Source organism: Tympanuchus pallidicinctus, unplaced genomic scaffold (assembly GCF_026119805.1).
Source record: "Tympanuchus pallidicinctus isolate F22 unplaced genomic scaffold, pur_lepc_1.0 scaffold22, whole genome shotgun sequence".
Classification (NCBI taxonomy): domain Eukaryota; kingdom Metazoa; phylum Chordata; class Aves; order Galliformes; family Phasianidae; genus Tympanuchus; species Tympanuchus pallidicinctus.
The window spans coordinates 40,195,184-40,212,482 of NW_026294739.1; the positions used below are offsets into that span (position 1 = coordinate 40,195,184).

Consider the following 17,299-nt stretch of genomic DNA (forward strand, 5'->3'; position numbering starts at 1 on the left):
CTCAGCAAGGGAAGGCTTAACCCAGCCCAGCGCAGATTTGTTGCCTCCTGCCCCAGATCCTTCAGGCCAGCACTGAGTGCAGCCAGACGGGTGCTTCACACTCGGGGTTCCTCCTTACACCGCAGCCGGAGGGCGGCCAGGACCCAGCAGTGCTGCTCGTGGCCCCACGGTAAGTGCCTGGGGTTGAGCTGCTGGCTGCTGGGCTTTCTAGGCTGCTCTCAGCTGCTCTGTTTTGGGGTCTTTTAGCTCTGAAGTCGGGGTGGCAGCCAGGAGGTGGGCAGTAGGGGACAGCCGGTGTTGGTAATCCCATTTGCAGGCAGTGCAGTGCTGATCCTTGGGGAGCTGGGGTGGGCTTGGGGTCAGCAGGAGCTGTCATGGGGTGTCTGGGGGCATGGGGTGAATGAGCTGCAGGCGTTGTCCCTGGGCTGCTTGCAGGAGCTGCAAGTGTTCCAAAGCGTGGTGGGAATGGCAGTGTGCTGCACTGTGTCCCTGTTGTCCCCTGGATAATGTCTCTATTCGCAGCTCCTTAATCCCTTATATCCATGGGGGGTGAAAGGCAATTTCTTAGTTGGTTTCTGGTCGTCAGGCCCCTGGTGTGGGCTTTACCAACACTCAGGCAAGAAGCTAGAGGCCTGAATGGGATGGGAATTTGGGGCAGAGTGAGGCTCTTTGGAGAGGGAACATCAGGAGATATCCTCAGTATGAGCCCTCAGATGTCCTCACTCAGCTGCCACCAGGTCACTGTGCCACAGCAAGCGGGGTGAGAAAAGGACAGAGAAGTACAGTGTGTGCTGAGCACAGGAGCTTAAATAAAGCAGGGAGGGTGGCTCGTGGCGGGGATGAGGTGTGGGACTGAGTCGGCCTCGGTCTGGCTGTGCCCAAGCAGGAACAAGGAGGAAGGAAGCCCAGGACCTGTGCAAGAGGACTGTCCTGGGGACGGCCGTCCCCACTGCACGGCAATGCTGGGCTGGATCGAGCGGGTGGTCCCACAGCCCCCAGCACAGAACCTGCCTGAGGAGAGCCCTGCAGCCCCACAGCCTGCCAAGGTGAGCAGGGAGGCGGACAGCCAGAGCCCACAGCATCCCTTTGGTGGAGGCTTTGGGGACTTCATCACCCAACACCTCTGGTCTGAGGCTGTCTTTCACCCCAGGTGCCAGCAGGGAAGGACAGCACAGGGGATGCTGTGGACCGCACACAGGGTAAGCTCTGCTAAAGCCCCCCACCCTCAACCTGCATGTGGAGCAGTGACAGGAGCTGCCTTTTTCCAGCTGTTATCAAAGAAACAGAGAAGAAGGTGGAATTCACAGTCGCCGAGGACTCGGCCCCTGCATCAGCATCAGTGTTTGAGAGGTACTGGGGTACAGTGGGGATGGGGACACTGCTGCCCTGTGCCCACCTGACGCAGCCCTGTCCTGCAGCGTGGGGAGCAGTGTGCTGTCCTGGATCTCTCAGGGGCTGGAGAAGGTGGTCCCACAGCCAGCACCGGCCCCAGGGTCACTGCAAGCGCTTGGGAAGAGCTTCGAGACCAGTGTTGATGTCCCCGACCAGGTGGGCCATGAGCCTGTCCCCACATCCTGGCTTCTGGGTTCTTTTAGAAGATCCCCAAACCAGGGGGAGATCCCTCTGCCCCACGTGGCATCCTGCCTTCACCCAACTCTGGGCAAAGGGCAGGTTTCTCCCCATGCCCCACCAGGTAATACTTTCTGCCTTTCCAGACAGAGGTGCAGGTCCTCAAGGATGAGGATGAGGATGCTCTGGGTAAGGGGAGCAGTGAGACCATGGTTTGAGGTTCCCTCCTGGTTGCCAGCTCCTGCACATGTGATCCTGCTCTCCCTGCAGAGATAACACCCTTTGACCCTGAGGAGGATGAGCTGGATGTCTGTGAGCTGGAGGATGGCTTGGGCACGGGCACGGAGAGCTGGTGGGTTCCCTGTGTGCAGCACCCCATCAGCAGGAAGAGGGGTGGCATGGGGTTGAGGGATGTGGAATATGGGATGGGCAGATGCAGGATGTGAGATGCAAGATATGGGATAGAGGGATGTGAGGTGTGGGATTTAGGATGGACAGACATGGCATGGAGAGATGTGAGATATGGGGAGTAGGGATACAGGATGTAGGATGCGTTATTTGTGATGTAGGATATAGGATGGAGGGATGTGGAATGTGGGATTTTGGATTTAGGATGGAGCGATGTGAGATAGGAGATGAAGGATGTGGGATAAGGGATTGTAGGATGAGGGATTTGGGATAAGGGACTGTGGGATGAGGGATGCGAGTTGTGGGACGCAGGATTTGAGGTAGGCATGGGATGTGAGATGCAGGATTTGGGATTGTCTGACACGATGTGGGATGGACAGTTGTAGGATTGGAGGGACGCAGGGTGTGAGATGTGGGATGGAGGGATGCAGGACGTGGGGTGCAGGATACGGGGTGAGCTCTGACCACACCTGCTCTCCCTGCAGGGCAGGAGCACGTGTGCTGAGCTGGCTGGTGCAGGGCTTTGAGAGGATGGTGCCGCAGCCAGAGGTGCCAAAAAGGCCCGAGGTGAGCACAGCTGTGGGTGCTGCTGTGGCATTGCGGTGCTGCAGCCTCCTCTCCCAAGGCAATGAGGGGTTTCCCTGGGCATTCTCTGCCCACTCCAACACTCAAGCAACCCATTGGGGCCAGACGTGGTCCTGAGAGGTGGGGGGGAGGGCAGATGCAACACGCAGAGCGCACTGGGACAGCAGCACATGGCCACGTCCATCCCTCTGTCTGCAGCCGGAGCTGAAGAAGGAGCAGAGCAGTGCCACAGCAGGAGGTGAGCGCTTTGCGGGGCCGTGCAGTGCCCCCTAAGGTGATGCCTGCACTGCCTGACCCCTTGCTCTCTGGGACCAAACCTGAGCAGGCGCAAAAGGGACTAAAACTCGGGTGAAGCCCAAAGACAACATCCCAGGAGTGGTGGAGCCGGCGGTGGCAGAAGGGCAGCCAGAGCCAGGGAACACCACCCTCCTCCCTCGGTCCCTGGCTGGGGACAGCAGCAGGTATGGGCTGTGACAATTGTGGTGGGGATGTGGTGGGAGCGATGTGGGGTCTGATGAGGGGTTTCTGCTTGGCAGCATGTTCGGCTGGTTCGTCCAGGGGCTGGAGAAGGTGATGCCGCAGCCCGTGCCCAGGGAGAAGCAGGATGTGCAGGTATGGGGTCTGCAGGGAGATGCTGGGAAGCAAGGGAGTTGTGCTGGGTGCAGGGCCGTGGGGCTGGTTGGGTGTGCTGGGGCATCAGTGGGGCCTCTCCCAGTGCGATCCTGCTGCTGGGTCTGCGGTGTTGCTGCAGGTGGAAGGGCAAAGCAGGCCCTGGGGTGGGAAGGGAGGGCAGGAATCATGCCTGACACTGCCCTTTCCTCCTGGCAGGGAGCAGCCACCACAGCCTTCAGCCCTGTGGAGGAAAGTAAGTACTCACCTCTGACACCCTGCCCTTCTGTTGTCAGATTTTGGAAGAGGGTACCTGAGCAAAGCAAGCTCCTGCTGCTGGGGGGTTTATATACATGGCATGTGAGTGTGTGCTCTCTTAGGGAAGAGCAGTGGGGTTTGTGCTGCTGCTCCTGTAGGGCACCCCGAGATGCTCTGTGCCAGCTGCTCTGCCAGCCACAGCTCCCTAATGTTTTCCTTCTCCTTTTGTTTCAGGGGGCAAAGGGGCTTAGCGCCTCTGAAACAAATGGAAAACGAAGACAGTGGAGTGCTCCCAGCACATGGGATCAAGCCATGGAGAGAGGGCAACTGGGGAGGAAAGGCAGCAGCACCGGGCACAGCGGAAACAGGGCTTGGGGCTCATGATTTGGGGTGGGCAGGAGCCCCAGGTGCCAAGCAATAGGCACACACCCCATCCCCACATCCCTTTAGGACAATGATGAAGAGACCCAACCGAGCCCCAGTTTAATATAGTGAAGGGCAGATGGCACAACTGGGTTTTCTGCCCTTCTGTATTGCAATGTGTATGTCTCCTCTTGGTTTCACGGTGGATGTATGAATTCTCCCCAGTGCCCCACAATAAATTGGTTTTACACACACTGATGTCCTTATCCTTCCTGACTGTTGGTTGGGTACACATGTGTGGGGTCGTGCACTTTGCTGCCCCATACAGGCAATGCTGGGGCATAGTGGGGTGCCAGGGGAGCTCCAGCAGTACCTGTGGCACTGCCCACTGGAGCCAAGCGTGGGGCTGAGCGCTGCAGAGCTTTCCCCAATCCCTTTTCAGTTCATATTGTCCCTGTGGAGCCCCAAGAGATGGACCTTGCTCTGGAGGAGCTTGATGATGGCTGGAGTGCTGAAGGCATGCATGAAACAACGGGCTGGGATGACATGGCTGAGCTGGGGACACAGGGCTGTCCCCTTCCCCCCATCGAGGAGGAGCTGCAAGAGGAGGAGACCAGGTAGGACAGGGGGCTGCTTTTCTCCTGGCGCTTTCAGGATCTACGGGATGGCCAAGAATGTGTCTTCCCAGTATGGCTGAAGGGTTTAGACCTCACTGCCATCCATTTGTCATGGGGTTGTGGCACTGCAGCCCAAAGCTGTGGGTGCCCCATCCCTGGAGATGCCCAAGGCCATGGATGGGGCCCTAGGCGGCCTGAGCAGGAGGGCACAGCTCAGCCCCCATTTTATGCTTTCACCTGATGAGCTGCTCCTTTGGCTGCAGGCTGTGGCCCTGCGCCCCGAGTGCAGCTGAAGAGCAGGAGGAGGTGGGAGAAGAGGAGGAGAAGAAGGAGGAAGAGGACGAGGAGGAGGAGGAGGAGGTGGAGGAGAGCGCAGGGTGAGTGCTGCACAGGGGAAGGAGACCAGCGCGCGAGCAGCGTTTGGCTCAGATGCATGTGTGGTGCTTTGGGGGAGGGTGACTTGGGGATGCTTTGGGAGGATGCTCTCAGGGCACGCGGCCATGGGGATGCTTTCGCAATCCGTCTGGTTGCTGGGTTTGCTGCTGACGCTCTCCCGGTGCTGCGCGCATCTCCTGGAGACGGCAGCTCCGGCTCCGCAGCCACCGTAGCAACAGCGCCCACAGCCCTGGGCTGTGCCTGAGCCCGGGGCACGGCGCTGCCGCCAGCTCCATGGCTGCGTCCGTTTGGGATCGCTGGGAGCAGGTCGGAGCTGGATGCAAAGACAGCAGGTGCTGCCGAGGAACAGTAGGTGCGTTTTTGCTTCTTTTCCTGCTGCAGAAAAGAGCCACTGCAGGCAGTGACTTCAGAGCTGGGGGTATTTAAAGGGATCTTCCTGCTCGGTTTGTGGTTTGCTGTGATTTCACATGGTGAGATTTCCAACCCAGCACTGCGGGTGTGCTTTGCACGCTGCTGTCAGTCCCCTGTGCTATAGCAGTTGAGTGAAGGAGGCACTCTCCATCCTCTTCTCTGCTTGCTTATGGGAAAGCACAGATGTCAACAGGTTCCCAGGTCAGGGTGGCGAGGTCCTGAAACGCCTCCCAACCTGAAAGGTGTGCTACACCAAGATGTGTGCATTGCTTTTGGAGCAATGGATGGCTTGGTGCCCTGTGGCTGGACCGCAGGGGCTGCCTCACCGTGCCCAGCTCAGCTCCAACTGTGCTCCGTCTGTCCCGCAGGGCCCTGCTCCATTCCCTGTGCCCATCCACAGATGAGGGGCCAGAGGACACCTTCTATGCAGAAGAGGCCCTCAGCTTTGCACGACAGGAAGAAGCTGAGATAAGCGATCTGGAAGGCGCTTTCATACAGGTACGGAGCTCCAGGTGCACCCTGGGCTCAGCTTTGGTTCCGCAGCACCACACCACAAAGGCTGTTTATCTCCTTCACATGGCTTTCTGTTTCCTTTTCCATTCTGAAGGTGCAAGAGCAGGCGGTGCAGGAAGAAACTGCAGGAGCAGACACTGCAGGTACAGCGCAGAGCAGCGCGGCGTTGGGTCAGGGTGGGCTGTGCACGCAGAGGCACCGCAGTGCTGTGCCCGTGGGTGCACGCAGCTCACCGTGCTGCCAATGCCAACGAACCACCACCAGCCCCGCGTCTCTGTGCTGACATAACCGTCCTGTCTCCGACCCTTCTGTCTCTCATTGCAGCCCTGCCCCTGCTTGAAGCACCTAGCACCTAGCAGCATGGCCGAGCGCTCCCGAGACGTTGAGCTAGACCGGCTGGTGCACGACACGCCGCCCGACCGCGGGGACGCGTCCCACCCCATGCTAGAGCAGCTCCCCAATGTCCCCAGCTACCGCATCCCCGTCCTCGCTGCCGGCAGGTGGAAGGCTGGAGTGGTCAACCCCAATTTTTGCAATGAGGAGCAATCCCCTGCCCGCCCCTTAGGTATTAGGCGATGGGCTTGCGTGGCTTGGGGGTGGGCGCTGTTCCTAGCTGCTTCCTGTGTAGAAACACAAAATAAAAGCACGCTTCATGTTGCAGCACAGAGGCTGGGGAATGACATTCCTCTTTTTCTGCTTCATCACGATGTGCCTTGCTGGCTCAGCCCCTAACAACCAGCCACGAATGGCAGCTCCCACTTGGCTGTCCCCAGACGTCCTGCTGAGCCCACTGCACGCACACTTTCTCCCTCCAGCAATCCCACAAAACCACTCGTGCTGAGCAGACAGGAAGACGGGTGTCTGGCAGGGCACTGAGCTATGGGACACCCCTCACTCTGTCCTTGTCCCCCCCAGGGCTGAGGTGCTGCCCCGCTGTGGGCATCGAGGACGTGGATGGTGGAGGTGACCCCGTGGAGGACGATGGCACCCGCTTGCCACTGCCCACCCCCGGCTCCCCACACATGCTGGTGGTGCCTGGAGCCTCTCCCAGGTAGGGACCCCCGACCCCAGTGTGTGCTGCCTCAGTGCTGGAGTGGGGAATGAAGGATGGCTGTGTGGTTGTGTTTGCACGGCATGATGTTGAAAAAAGGAAGGCAGCTGATGCTGTCTCCCTGGACTGGTGCAAGGCTTTCAACATGGTCCTACAGCATATCCTTATCTCCAAATTGGAGAAAGATGGAGATGTAGGATAGATGTCAGGAGGAAATCCTTCCCTCGGAGGACAGTGAGGCACTGGCACTGCTGCCCAGAGCTGTGTGTGCCCCATCGTGGAGCTGCCCCAGGCCGTGGATGGGCACTGGGCAGCCTGAGGTGTGGGGCAGGCAGTCCTGGCAGGGGTTGGGGATGGGTGGGCTGTGTGGCCCCTTCCAACCCAACCGTTTTGCGACGGTTGTGTGATTCTCGGTGGCGCTGCCAGCTGCTGCCAGCAGAGGGCTGAGAAGCGCCGTTTAACCGCCTTTGAATCAGCATCCAGGAGCCGGGCGTCCTTTCAGACCGTCATCAGAAGTAGGAAACAGCAACTCAGGCTGATCCCACCTCATGCACGCTCCACGTCTCAGGCACGCTCAGAGCCAGGGTCCCAGCAACCCACAGCCATGGCTTTGCGATATTCAGCCCCGAGCATCTCCCATGGCAAGGAAACAGACTCACTGCCCCAAAATGGGAAAGTTATGAGGCAGAGCTCTGTGCTGCCCTTGCACCACTCACACTGTGTGACACTGGCTTTGCTTCCCATCACAGGAGATGCAGGCTGGGGGTGTGTAGGCTTGCAACTCAGCACAGCTCTGCTTTGTGTCTGCAGGAGGAAGGTGCCAGCCTCTGCAGATGGCCTGGGAGAAGGGAATTGGGACGAGGAGCAGCAGGACAGGTACATGGTGGCAGAAATAGTGCAGGTCTTGGACACACTGGGACACCAGAGGGAGAGGGAGCAGTTCTGGATGTTCCCTGTGCTTTCCCACCCCACAGCCTGCCTGAACGCATCGGCTCTGCCACCAGCCAGAGCAGCACTGTCATCCATGACCGCCTGCAGGAGCTGGTGAGGCTCTTCAAGGAGCGAACAGAGAAGGTGAAGGAGAAGCTGACTGACCCCGATGTCACCTCTGATGAGGAGAGCCCTACTGCATGTGAGTTCAGGTTGGGTTGGGAGGCTGGGAATGCCAGATTTGGCACCTGGGATGGGGCTGCCCTGGCTCTACGTGCAGGGTGGGGGACGAGAGGCATGGAACAGCTCCATAGAGCAGTGGGCATGGCCCTGAGCTGCTGGAGCCCGAGGAGCATTGGGATACTGCACTCACACATCAGGTCTGTGTTTGCGTGGAGCCAGGGGCAGGCCTCTGTTCTCCTTTGGGTCCCCTCCCGTTCAGGATGATCTGTGGTTCTACAACTCTACTCAGAGGGTGGCAAGGCACTGAAACTTGTGCCCAAGAGCTGCGGGTGCCCCATACCTGATGGTGCCTGAGGCCATGGATCGGACCCTGGACAGCCTAAGCTGGTGGCAGGAGGTGTTTGGAAGCCCTCCAACCTAAGCTATTCTGTGATTTTCTCCCAGCACCCTCCAAGCCAGCACCCACAGCACCACCCCCACCCCCGGGGGATGCACAGGTGGGGGAAAAGCCAGCGGAGGATGAGCACTACTGTGAGATGCTGTGCTGCACCTTCAAGTGCCAGCCCTGGATGGACCGCCTGAAAAGCTACCAGTTCCCCAGCAGCATCGACCCACTCACCAGTGAGAGATGGAGGTGGTCGGGCTGGGAGGAGGCTGGGTTGGACATGAAGAGGGAGCAGCAGGATTTACTCAGAGGGCAGTGATGCCCTGGCACATCTGCCCAGAGCTGTGGGTGCCCCATCCTTGGAGGTGCCCAGGACCAGGCTGAATGGGGCACTGGGCAGCCTGGTTTATGGGAGGTGTGGGCTTGCATGGCAGAGGGATGCGCAGCCAACGCGTTTCCCTGTGTTCAGACCTGGTGTACGTGCTATGGCTGTTCTTTGTTGTCCTGGCCTGGAACTGGAACTGCTGGCTGATCCCCGTCCGCTGGGCCTTCCCCTACCAGACGCCGACCAACATCCACTACTGGCTGCTCATGGACTACCTGTGTGACCTCATCTACCTGCTGGACATCGTTGTCTTTCAGACTCGCCTGCAGTTTGTCCGAGGAGGAGACATCATAGTGAGTGGCAGCATGCACTGCATGCCACAGAGGGACGAGGCCGTGGGGAAATCCTACCTATATCACCCGCAGTAGCACCAGAGGTCTGGCTGTTGGTGTCTCCCACCACGGTGGGGTTGATCTTCACCTTCCCATTGGGGCTTGGTCTGCTCAGGGAAGACCCAGATGTTGATGTTTCTCCTGTAAGCTCTGATTTCTGTGGTGCTAGGACTGCAGTGCAGTTCCTCTGGGGTGAAAAATGAACAAGGCTTGTCCTGAAAGAGGGTGAGATGAAAGCCTGCAGCCAGGTCTTCTGCTCCTCCTCCTCTGCTCCCCTTCCATGCACAACAGGAGCGGGTTCCCCATTGTGATAAAAAGGGCAAAGCCAAGCACGACCGCATTGGTGGTGACCTTGCTCTCTGCAAACAGCATTCGATTACACAGTTGTAGAACCCTTAAGGTTGGAAAAGACATTTAAGATAACCTACCTCTCTTTCCCTCTCTTTCCTGCTATTCCCAACCAGAGTGACAAAAAGGCCATGAAAGAGAACTACTTGCGATCGCAACGCTTTAAGGTTTGGTGTGACTTAATTACTCTGTGCCTCCAGTCTGTGACATGGCCTGTAGTTCCACCCCACTGGGCCTGCGGGTCCCCATCGGTGTCCTTGTCTATGTGTGGGTTTCAGATGGATGTGGTGTGCCTCCTTCCCTTGGATTTCTTCTACTTCAAAGTCGGTGTCAACCCTCTCCTGCGTTTTCCCCGCTGCCTGAAGGTGAGTGGAAAAGCCCCATGCTGATTTGGGTGGCCACAGCCGTACTGCTCAATGAGAGGATGCTGTACAGTGGATGGGAAGTTTTGTTCCAAAGGCCTTCGGGGGCTGTTGGTCAATATTTCCATCTTATCACTCTCACATTTCCAAAGAAGGGTGGGGACAGATGGAACAAATTGTGCCCGTGGCTGTTCATACTGCGGAGGGATCCTGGGCAGCTGGGCTCACAAGATGTCGCTGTGGGAATGTGTCCCCTGGCTGGTGGCTTCTCAGGAAGCCACGGCATGCCAGAGCACTGCTCTCCTTCTCCTCCCAGTACCTGGCCTTCTTTGAGTTCAACAACCGCCTGGAGGCCATTCTGAGCAAGGCGTACATCTACAGGTGAGGGGGACCATTTGTGGAGGGTGGTGATATCTATCACTGTTTGTTACTGGGGAAAGTGGTTCGTTTTGGCACACACCAGTCCTGTCTTTCTGTCTTGCCCTAAGGCTACAGCTTGCTGTCCCTTGTGATCCCAAAGCCAATGCCACGTGTTTGTCCCAGCAGACACCATCTCTTCTTCCCTCCCATTCACTCCTTGTACTTTTTGTTGTGCAGAGTGATTCGGACCACTGCCTACTTGCTGTACAGTTTGCACGTGAACTCCTGCCTCTACTACTGGGCATCAGCCTACGAAGGACTGGGCTCCACCACCTGGGTCTACGATGGGGAAGGAAACAGGTATGAGCCAGGGCTTGGGTCCTCACGTAGCACAGCATGCTCTGATGGATGGGAGCAAGAAATGTGTTTGGTTGTGGCTGGGTTCGTACAAATCTCTGAGGCAAGGGTTGTAGAATCATAGAACCATTAAGACTGGAAAAGACCACTGAGATCATCCAATCCAGCCATCAGCCCATCACCTGTGTCCACTGTGGGGGGACCCAGGAGAAGATGTGGGGAAGGCTGAGGGTGAGATGCTGAATGCTGAGAGGTGTGAGCAGAGCAGGTGAAAGGGCTGTGGCTGAGCTGAGACCTACAGCAATGATGGGTCAAAGGGGCTGCAAACTGGGAGCCCAGTGCTGGGGACAAGGATGCCATAGGAGAAGAGAGCACTGCACACGCAGCACTTGGCTCATGAGCTGAATGCTGCCTGGTGAGTAATGCCCACAGCTGTGTGTTGTACAACATGGGCAAAATGAGATACCAAATAATGTTTAATTAATTCAGCACCATTCTCCTGTGCAATAAATGAGAGCTGGCTGAAAAAATAAAGGCTTGTGCAAGTGTGTTAAAGGCTGACCACGCCGTGTAGGTGGGACAGTGACTGTCGGTGTTTCCTGCTGTACTATGGGCTGTATTATGAGCATGGTGCATGGATGGTGACCTCGGTTTGGGGGGTTTCATGCCTGAAACGTAACCACAACTGCATCCTCTGCCCCTCCCAGCTACATCCGCTGCTATTATTGGGCAGTCAAAACCCTCATCACCATTGGGGGCCTGCCAGATCCCAAGACACTGTTTGAGATTGTCTTCCAGCTGCTCAACTACTTCACGGGCGTCTTTGCTTTCTCTGTTATGATTGGGCAGGTGAGTGGAGGGGGCCCCATCTCGGATGGGAGATAGGCTCTGAGCTGGGGTCGGTCCACAGTGTTACCTGCATGTCTGTGTTCCCCGTGCAGGGGCTCCTTAGCTGCTCAGCACAAAGGATGTGGTGGATGCCGCGAACCCCCTGTTAGCACACAGCTAACGCTCCCTGAGCTGCTTCACCCATATGAGAGGTGATAACAGCGACTAAATCCATCTCTTCCTACTCTTCCCGACCTGCAGATGAGGGATGTGGTGGGTGCTGCCACTGCTGGGCAGACGTACTACCGGAGCTGCATGGACAGCACCATCAAGTACATGAACTTCTACAAAATCCCCAGGACAGTCCAGAACCGAGTCAAAACGTGGTACGAGTACACGTGGCATTCACAAGGCATGCTAGGTGAGAGCCTCTTGGAGGGCCACGTTGTGCTCAGAGGGCCATCATCATGCTCCGTGTGCATTTTACTACACTTGCTTTGCTGGAATCTAGTTGTCAAAGAGCAGCCAAACAAACAGCGCTATGGGTTTGGGGCAGGAGAGGTTTATTTAACTCCTTTTCCCTAGACATATATGGTGTGCATGGTATTGGATACGGGCTTGCACATGGGCTGCTGATGGGACGCAGAGCTGAGGTGTCACCCATCCCCACTGCAGTGCTGGGTGCTGAGCTCATTGGGAAAGTGCTGGAAACACAGTTTTCTATTCTGCATCTCACAGATGAGTCTGAGCTGCTGGTGCAGCTGCCGGACAAGATGCGATTGGACATCGCCATCGATGTGAACTACAGCATCGTCAGCAAAGTGGCCCTCTTCCAGGTATGCCTACAGGGCGGGCTCTGTCCTGCGGTGCCCGGCTCCATCGGCACGGGCTGACTGCTGTTGGCCCCATTTGTGCTCAGGGCTGTGACAGACAGATGATCTTCGACATGCTGAAGAGGCTCCGCTCGGTGGTCTACCTGCCCAATGACTTTGTCTGCAAGAAGGTACCGAGCTGCTGTGTGGGATGGGTGTCCCATTTCTGGGCACCCCGCACTGCGTCCATCTCTGTTACAGGGGGAAATCGGCCGTGAGATGTACATCATCCAGGCAGGACAAGTGCAGGTGCTGGGGGGACCTGATGGCAAAACTGTGCTGGTGACACTGAAAGCCGGATCAGTGTTTGGAGAAATAAGGTCAGCAAAGCACTGCTGGGAGGACGCAGCCCTCTGAGGGGCCATGGGCATGTAGCATCCTGCTTGCCTACCCACAGCCCATCATACTCAAGGCTGGTTCAGACTGCAATATTAAAACTTCAGAGGGCAGGTGGGATTTTATGTAGTGTTTCGTTCTTTAAAAATGAGGCTTGGAAAGTTTCATTGTGGGTAATAATAATTAGACCCTGAGTCCTCTAAAAGAGAGAGCTGGAGGCATATAATGGGAAGAGGAAGATTTTATAGTAAGGGTGCTGTGCTGAGCCCGTTAGAATGGCTTAGGTTGGAGGAGCCCACCCAGCTCCAAGCCCAGCTCACACTGCCCAGGGCCCATCCATGGGCATCCATGGGGCACCTCCAGGGATGGGCACCCACAGCTCCGTGGGCTTTGGCTGCAGCAGCTGAAGGTGACACAGGAGCAGTGCTTGAGTCTCTTGGTGTTCCATCCAGCTTGCTGGCAGCTGGAGGAGGGAATCGCCGAACTGCTAACGTCGTGGCTCATGGATTTGCCAATCTTTTCATTTTGGACAAGAAGGATTTGAATGAGATTCTGGTGCACTACCCTGAGTCTCAGAAGCTGCTGCGTAAAAAGGCCAGGTGAGTATGGACTGCAGGATGGAGTGCTGGTCTGAAAGCCACCGGGGAGGTTTCTCAGTCCCAGCTGATCTAACCCTATACTGACATCATCTCTTGTTGTCTTTGCTGCAGGAAAATGCTGAAAAACAATAATAAACCCAAAGATGAGAAAGGAGGGCCTGGAGACCCGCTGATCATTCCCCCCAAAGCCGACACCCCCAAGCTCTTCCAGGCTGCTCTGGCTGCTGTAGGGAAGACAGGAGGCAGAGGGCACCTGGCACAGCTGCGCTGGAAGCTGAGGCAGCTGAAGGCGATGCAGGAGGCACAGGTCAGAATGGGGAGAGTGAGATGGGCAAACAGTTGGGAGGGAATGCAATGCAGCCTCGAGGTAATATACCCAGAGAGGTGCTGAGCACGGTGCTTCGTGAAGGCACGGTGAGGCTTCGTGCAGGTCCCTCTCCAGAGCACATTGCTATACTGATGGAGCTACCCCCTTCTCTGTTGGAGCCAGGGCATGAGTATGAGCCCATTGGGAACCTCTGCAAAGCTTTTCCAATGATGGAGCCCTCAGGGGGGCAAAGCAAGAGTTGGTGCTTTGGGTGCAAGGAAGCTTTGTTGTGCCCGTCCTACCTTCCCTCACCTCAAAGCATGCTGGTTGCAATCCAGCTGCAGATCTTTGAGGTCCCTTCCAACCTGAGCCATTCGATCAGTCTCATGTGGCTCACCTCAGAGAGCATGGTGAGCGGTAAAGCTCCCCAAAACACCCTGCTGCCTTTGTGCAGCGTGGATGCCGAAGTCCGGGGATGTGGCTGGGGTCCTGCTGTGAACAAGGGTCTCCCTAGGCTGATTTTGCCCTTTTTAATCTTTGTACTTCAGGATCCCAGTTTCAGTCCAATACCACCAAAGTCACCGGTGCACCGGAGGTCACCCACTGCCTCTCCCAAAGCAAGGCCCCCTCCAGGAGAAGAGATATCCTCAAAATCTGCTGATAATTTAGTCGCTATCCGTGTGATTCCTACAGCCCAAGAGGATGAGGAGATACTTGCTGCTGAGATCTCGGAGAAAGAAGATGAGAAAGAAGAAGAGAAAGAAGACAAGAAAGAAGAGAAATGAGAACCAAGCTGCTGTGGGTGCTGGTGGCGCGATAGGAATTGGGCGCATGCCTTGGGTAGAAGCTTTCAGTCATTAATTATTCCTACAAATTGGAAGTAGGCATTGCTAAATAGGTGCTGCAGGTGGGCTCTGCCTTTCTTCTCTGCTTAGGCCTTCATCCACTGCCAAGGGAACCCGGAGCTGTATGAGGTGGTGAGGGGTGGGCACAGCTGCATGGGGTGGGGGTCACCATCTCTGGGAGGTATCCTAGAGTTGAGGGGATGTGGCCCTGAGGGACATGGTTTAGATTGGCCACGCGTTGTGATGGTAGGACTAGATGGTCTCAGTGGTCTTTCCAGCCTTCATGATGCTATGATTCGAAGTTCTGTGCTGTGGAAACCTGTTCTATAGAGCATCTGTGTGCACGTTGCCTCTAAATATCAGGCCGGAGATCTTACAGAGGGACAGCCCAGAAGAATCAGCTTTTTATGTCTCTGAATGGTTAATGAGTGCCTGCTCAGATAAAGCACGAAGAGTTTTTCACCTCCAAAGCTGAGTCACCGGAGGGAAAACAACAAGACTTCTCTGTTGGACCCAAGGTCGTCACAAGCAGCGGGAGCGTGACTCATCTGGAAAGGATCTGGGCTGCGATCCGGAGCCAAGCACAGACTCAAATCACCATAGTGAGTGCACAGGGGGACCCCCTGGCCTCACACTGCCAGCCAACAGCTCCTGGGGAGGGGAAAAAACCCGAACGTCAAGGAACTCCAGCATGCCCCATGGGCAGCCACTGCCCTTAACATCGCATAGGAAACCCCAGCCTCCTTCCCAGCCTCCCTCTGTAGTTTGTGTCCTCAGCTATTTGCACGTGGCTCCCTGCTGGGTAGAAGCAAAGTGCTTGGCAGTACAGAAATACCTCTATAAACAAACCAGGAAATGTGGCAAAGTCAGGCTGATGTGCTGCTGTGATTTTGATACGGCTTAGTGGAACAGTTTACATTGGTGGTGCTCTGTAACAGCTTTCATAATCCACCCTATCTACAATAAACACCACTTAGATTACCACTCTTTCATTTCATTTTTCCTAATATCCATCCCTTTGCCTGATATCCATCCTTTTTCTTGGTACCCAACCTTCTTCCGTTCCCAGAAGGAGGAAAGAAAGAACAAAGAGCTTTCTGAAGTGACAAACGCTCGCACGAGGATTTGAGTTTTCAACACTCGGCATTAGGAGATAATGGAAACATAACTGGTAATTCTGGAAGCACATGAAGGCTTAAAGCCATCCCCCACTGGACCTGTTTACGGCTTTAGCGCTTTGGAGATTATTCCCAGGTAATAATTAAGGTCGAGGTGGGGTTGGGCTTCCAGCCCGCCTCCCTTTGCCACGCAAGGCTGTTGGGATAGGGCAGCTCCATGTTCATCCTGCTGGCTGGGGGCTGGCCATTAATCATCCCTCTGCTGCAACCCACAGCTCTGTTGCTACTCTTGCAATGGGCACTCTTTGTGCTGGCTCCCATTGAACATATCTTCACTGCGTTTCCTTTCAGCTTTTGCTTGCTCCATTTTGATGTTGGCTAAGCATTTTATCGATCCACAATGAGATGCTCTAATAATATTAATGCAGTATATGGGGATCTGTCCACGCAGCCACCATTGCCAGCCCAGCACTGATAGCTGCGCTGGAAATTCTGCATTGCAGACTTCTCTCTCACTTCTATTTCCCTCATTTCACCCATTTAGCTGAGGTTTATAATTGCAAACACTTGCCTGCTTCCCTTTTCCTACAGCCAGAGCCTGGGCAGGTATCTTCTCTATTTATAGTGAGAGCAATCTTATAAAAAGATTAAGTGCAATTGCAGGTTAATCGCCGATAAGGTTATAACGAAAGTAAAAACAAATAAGCAGGTTTGGGGATTAGATCTGGGCCTAAAAGAAATTGCAAGATAAATGGAAAGTCCCTCTAAGTGGCATTTAATTATAAAGCTTGAAATGAAATGAAGCGTTTCGATCTCGAAACCTGGAGATCTCAGCCAGCACAACACGCTTCTAAAATGAATGCTGTCTCTGTCTATGCATTTTTTTCTGTTGCATGGATCTGCTTAGAGTCAAGGCTGCAGTCCTGCCCCTGAATCCAGCTTGGTGCGAAGCAGAGCTGAGCGATGCCTGCTTTGCTCTGCTGGAAAGGGGAGCATCTCAGACTGCATCTCAGCTGCAGTCATTTGGAATTAACACCCCGAAATAAGGAGTGACGTTCTTCCTTTGATAGGATCAGAGAATCATTAAGGTTGGAAAAGACCTCTAAGTCCATCCAGTTGACCTACCAATATTGCCTGCTAAACCACATCCCTTTTCTCACCGTTCCCTCATCTACTTGTTCTCCTTTTGGGATGAAACTTTCCAAGTGTTCGTTTCCAATCCCTCGGGGAGATCTGAGCAACATCCAGCGAGTTGGCTTTGAGTCATAGGAAGAATTACATATCCATGTTATTATTTCATTCCATTTCCCCCTTGTGGAGGTTGCTGGATGCATGTGAAGAGCTGGAAGTCAAAGGGATGTGGTCAGTGGGCATGGGGGGAGAGGGGAAATCAGACCTGGGGAGCTTAGAGGTCTTTTCCAACCACTATGGTTCAATGTCAGGTAGGGCAAAAACAACCAGAAAAGAGTGATAGATGAAGTAGAGGGGCTGTTGCACAGGAACGTATTGCCAGCCCTGGCTGGGACTGCTGGGAGCACATGGCACAGCATGGCATGACATGGCATGGCTTGGCATGGGATGGGATGGCATGGCATATGATGGCATGACATGGAACGGCATGACATAGGATGGCATAAGATGGCACGGCATAGCATGGGATGGGATGGCATGGCGTGGAATGGCATGGCATAGGATGGCATGGCATGGAGTGACATGAGATGGGATGGCATAAGATGGGATGGCATAGCATGGGGTGGGATGGCATGGTGTGGAATGACATAGGACGGCATAGCGTAAGATGGCCTGGCATGGGATGACATACGATGGCACAGCATGGCATGATATGGAATGGCACAGGATGGCAAGGCACAGCATGGCACAGCACGGCATAGCACAACATGGGATGGCATAGGATGGCATGGCATGGCATGGCTCTGTCCTAGCACAAGGTGGAGGAATGAGGAGCAGCCTG

The 17,299-nt window shown here is 55.4% G+C and overlaps 1 protein-coding gene across 1 annotated transcript; it reads left to right on the forward strand.

Annotated features, from left to right (window-relative positions):
• The first annotated feature begins 919 nt into the window (after positions 1-919).
• Positions 920-15,155, forward strand: CNGB1 (cyclic nucleotide gated channel subunit beta 1). The gene is made up of 32 exons (XM_052686524.1): positions 920-1,046; positions 1,151-1,199; positions 1,269-1,350; positions 1,419-1,548; positions 1,716-1,758; positions 1,840-1,921; positions 2,463-2,544; positions 2,761-2,800; positions 2,888-3,023; positions 3,099-3,174; positions 3,391-3,427; positions 4,235-4,409; positions 4,673-4,786; positions 5,585-5,714; positions 5,824-5,872; positions 6,645-6,780; positions 7,591-7,656; positions 7,755-7,912; positions 8,338-8,514; positions 8,748-8,956; positions 9,460-9,510; positions 9,622-9,708; positions 10,022-10,086; positions 10,303-10,425; positions 11,130-11,271; positions 11,512-11,671; positions 11,989-12,086; positions 12,170-12,253; positions 12,324-12,442; positions 12,911-13,057; positions 13,169-13,364; positions 13,913-15,155. Exons 1-32 carry the CDS (start codon positions 960-962, stop codon positions 14,147-14,149), a joined length of 3,567 nt encoding a protein of 1,188 aa, XP_052542484.1. The 5' UTR covers positions 920-959; the 3' UTR covers positions 14,150-15,155.
• The last annotated feature ends 2,144 nt before the right edge of the window (positions 15,156-17,299 follow it).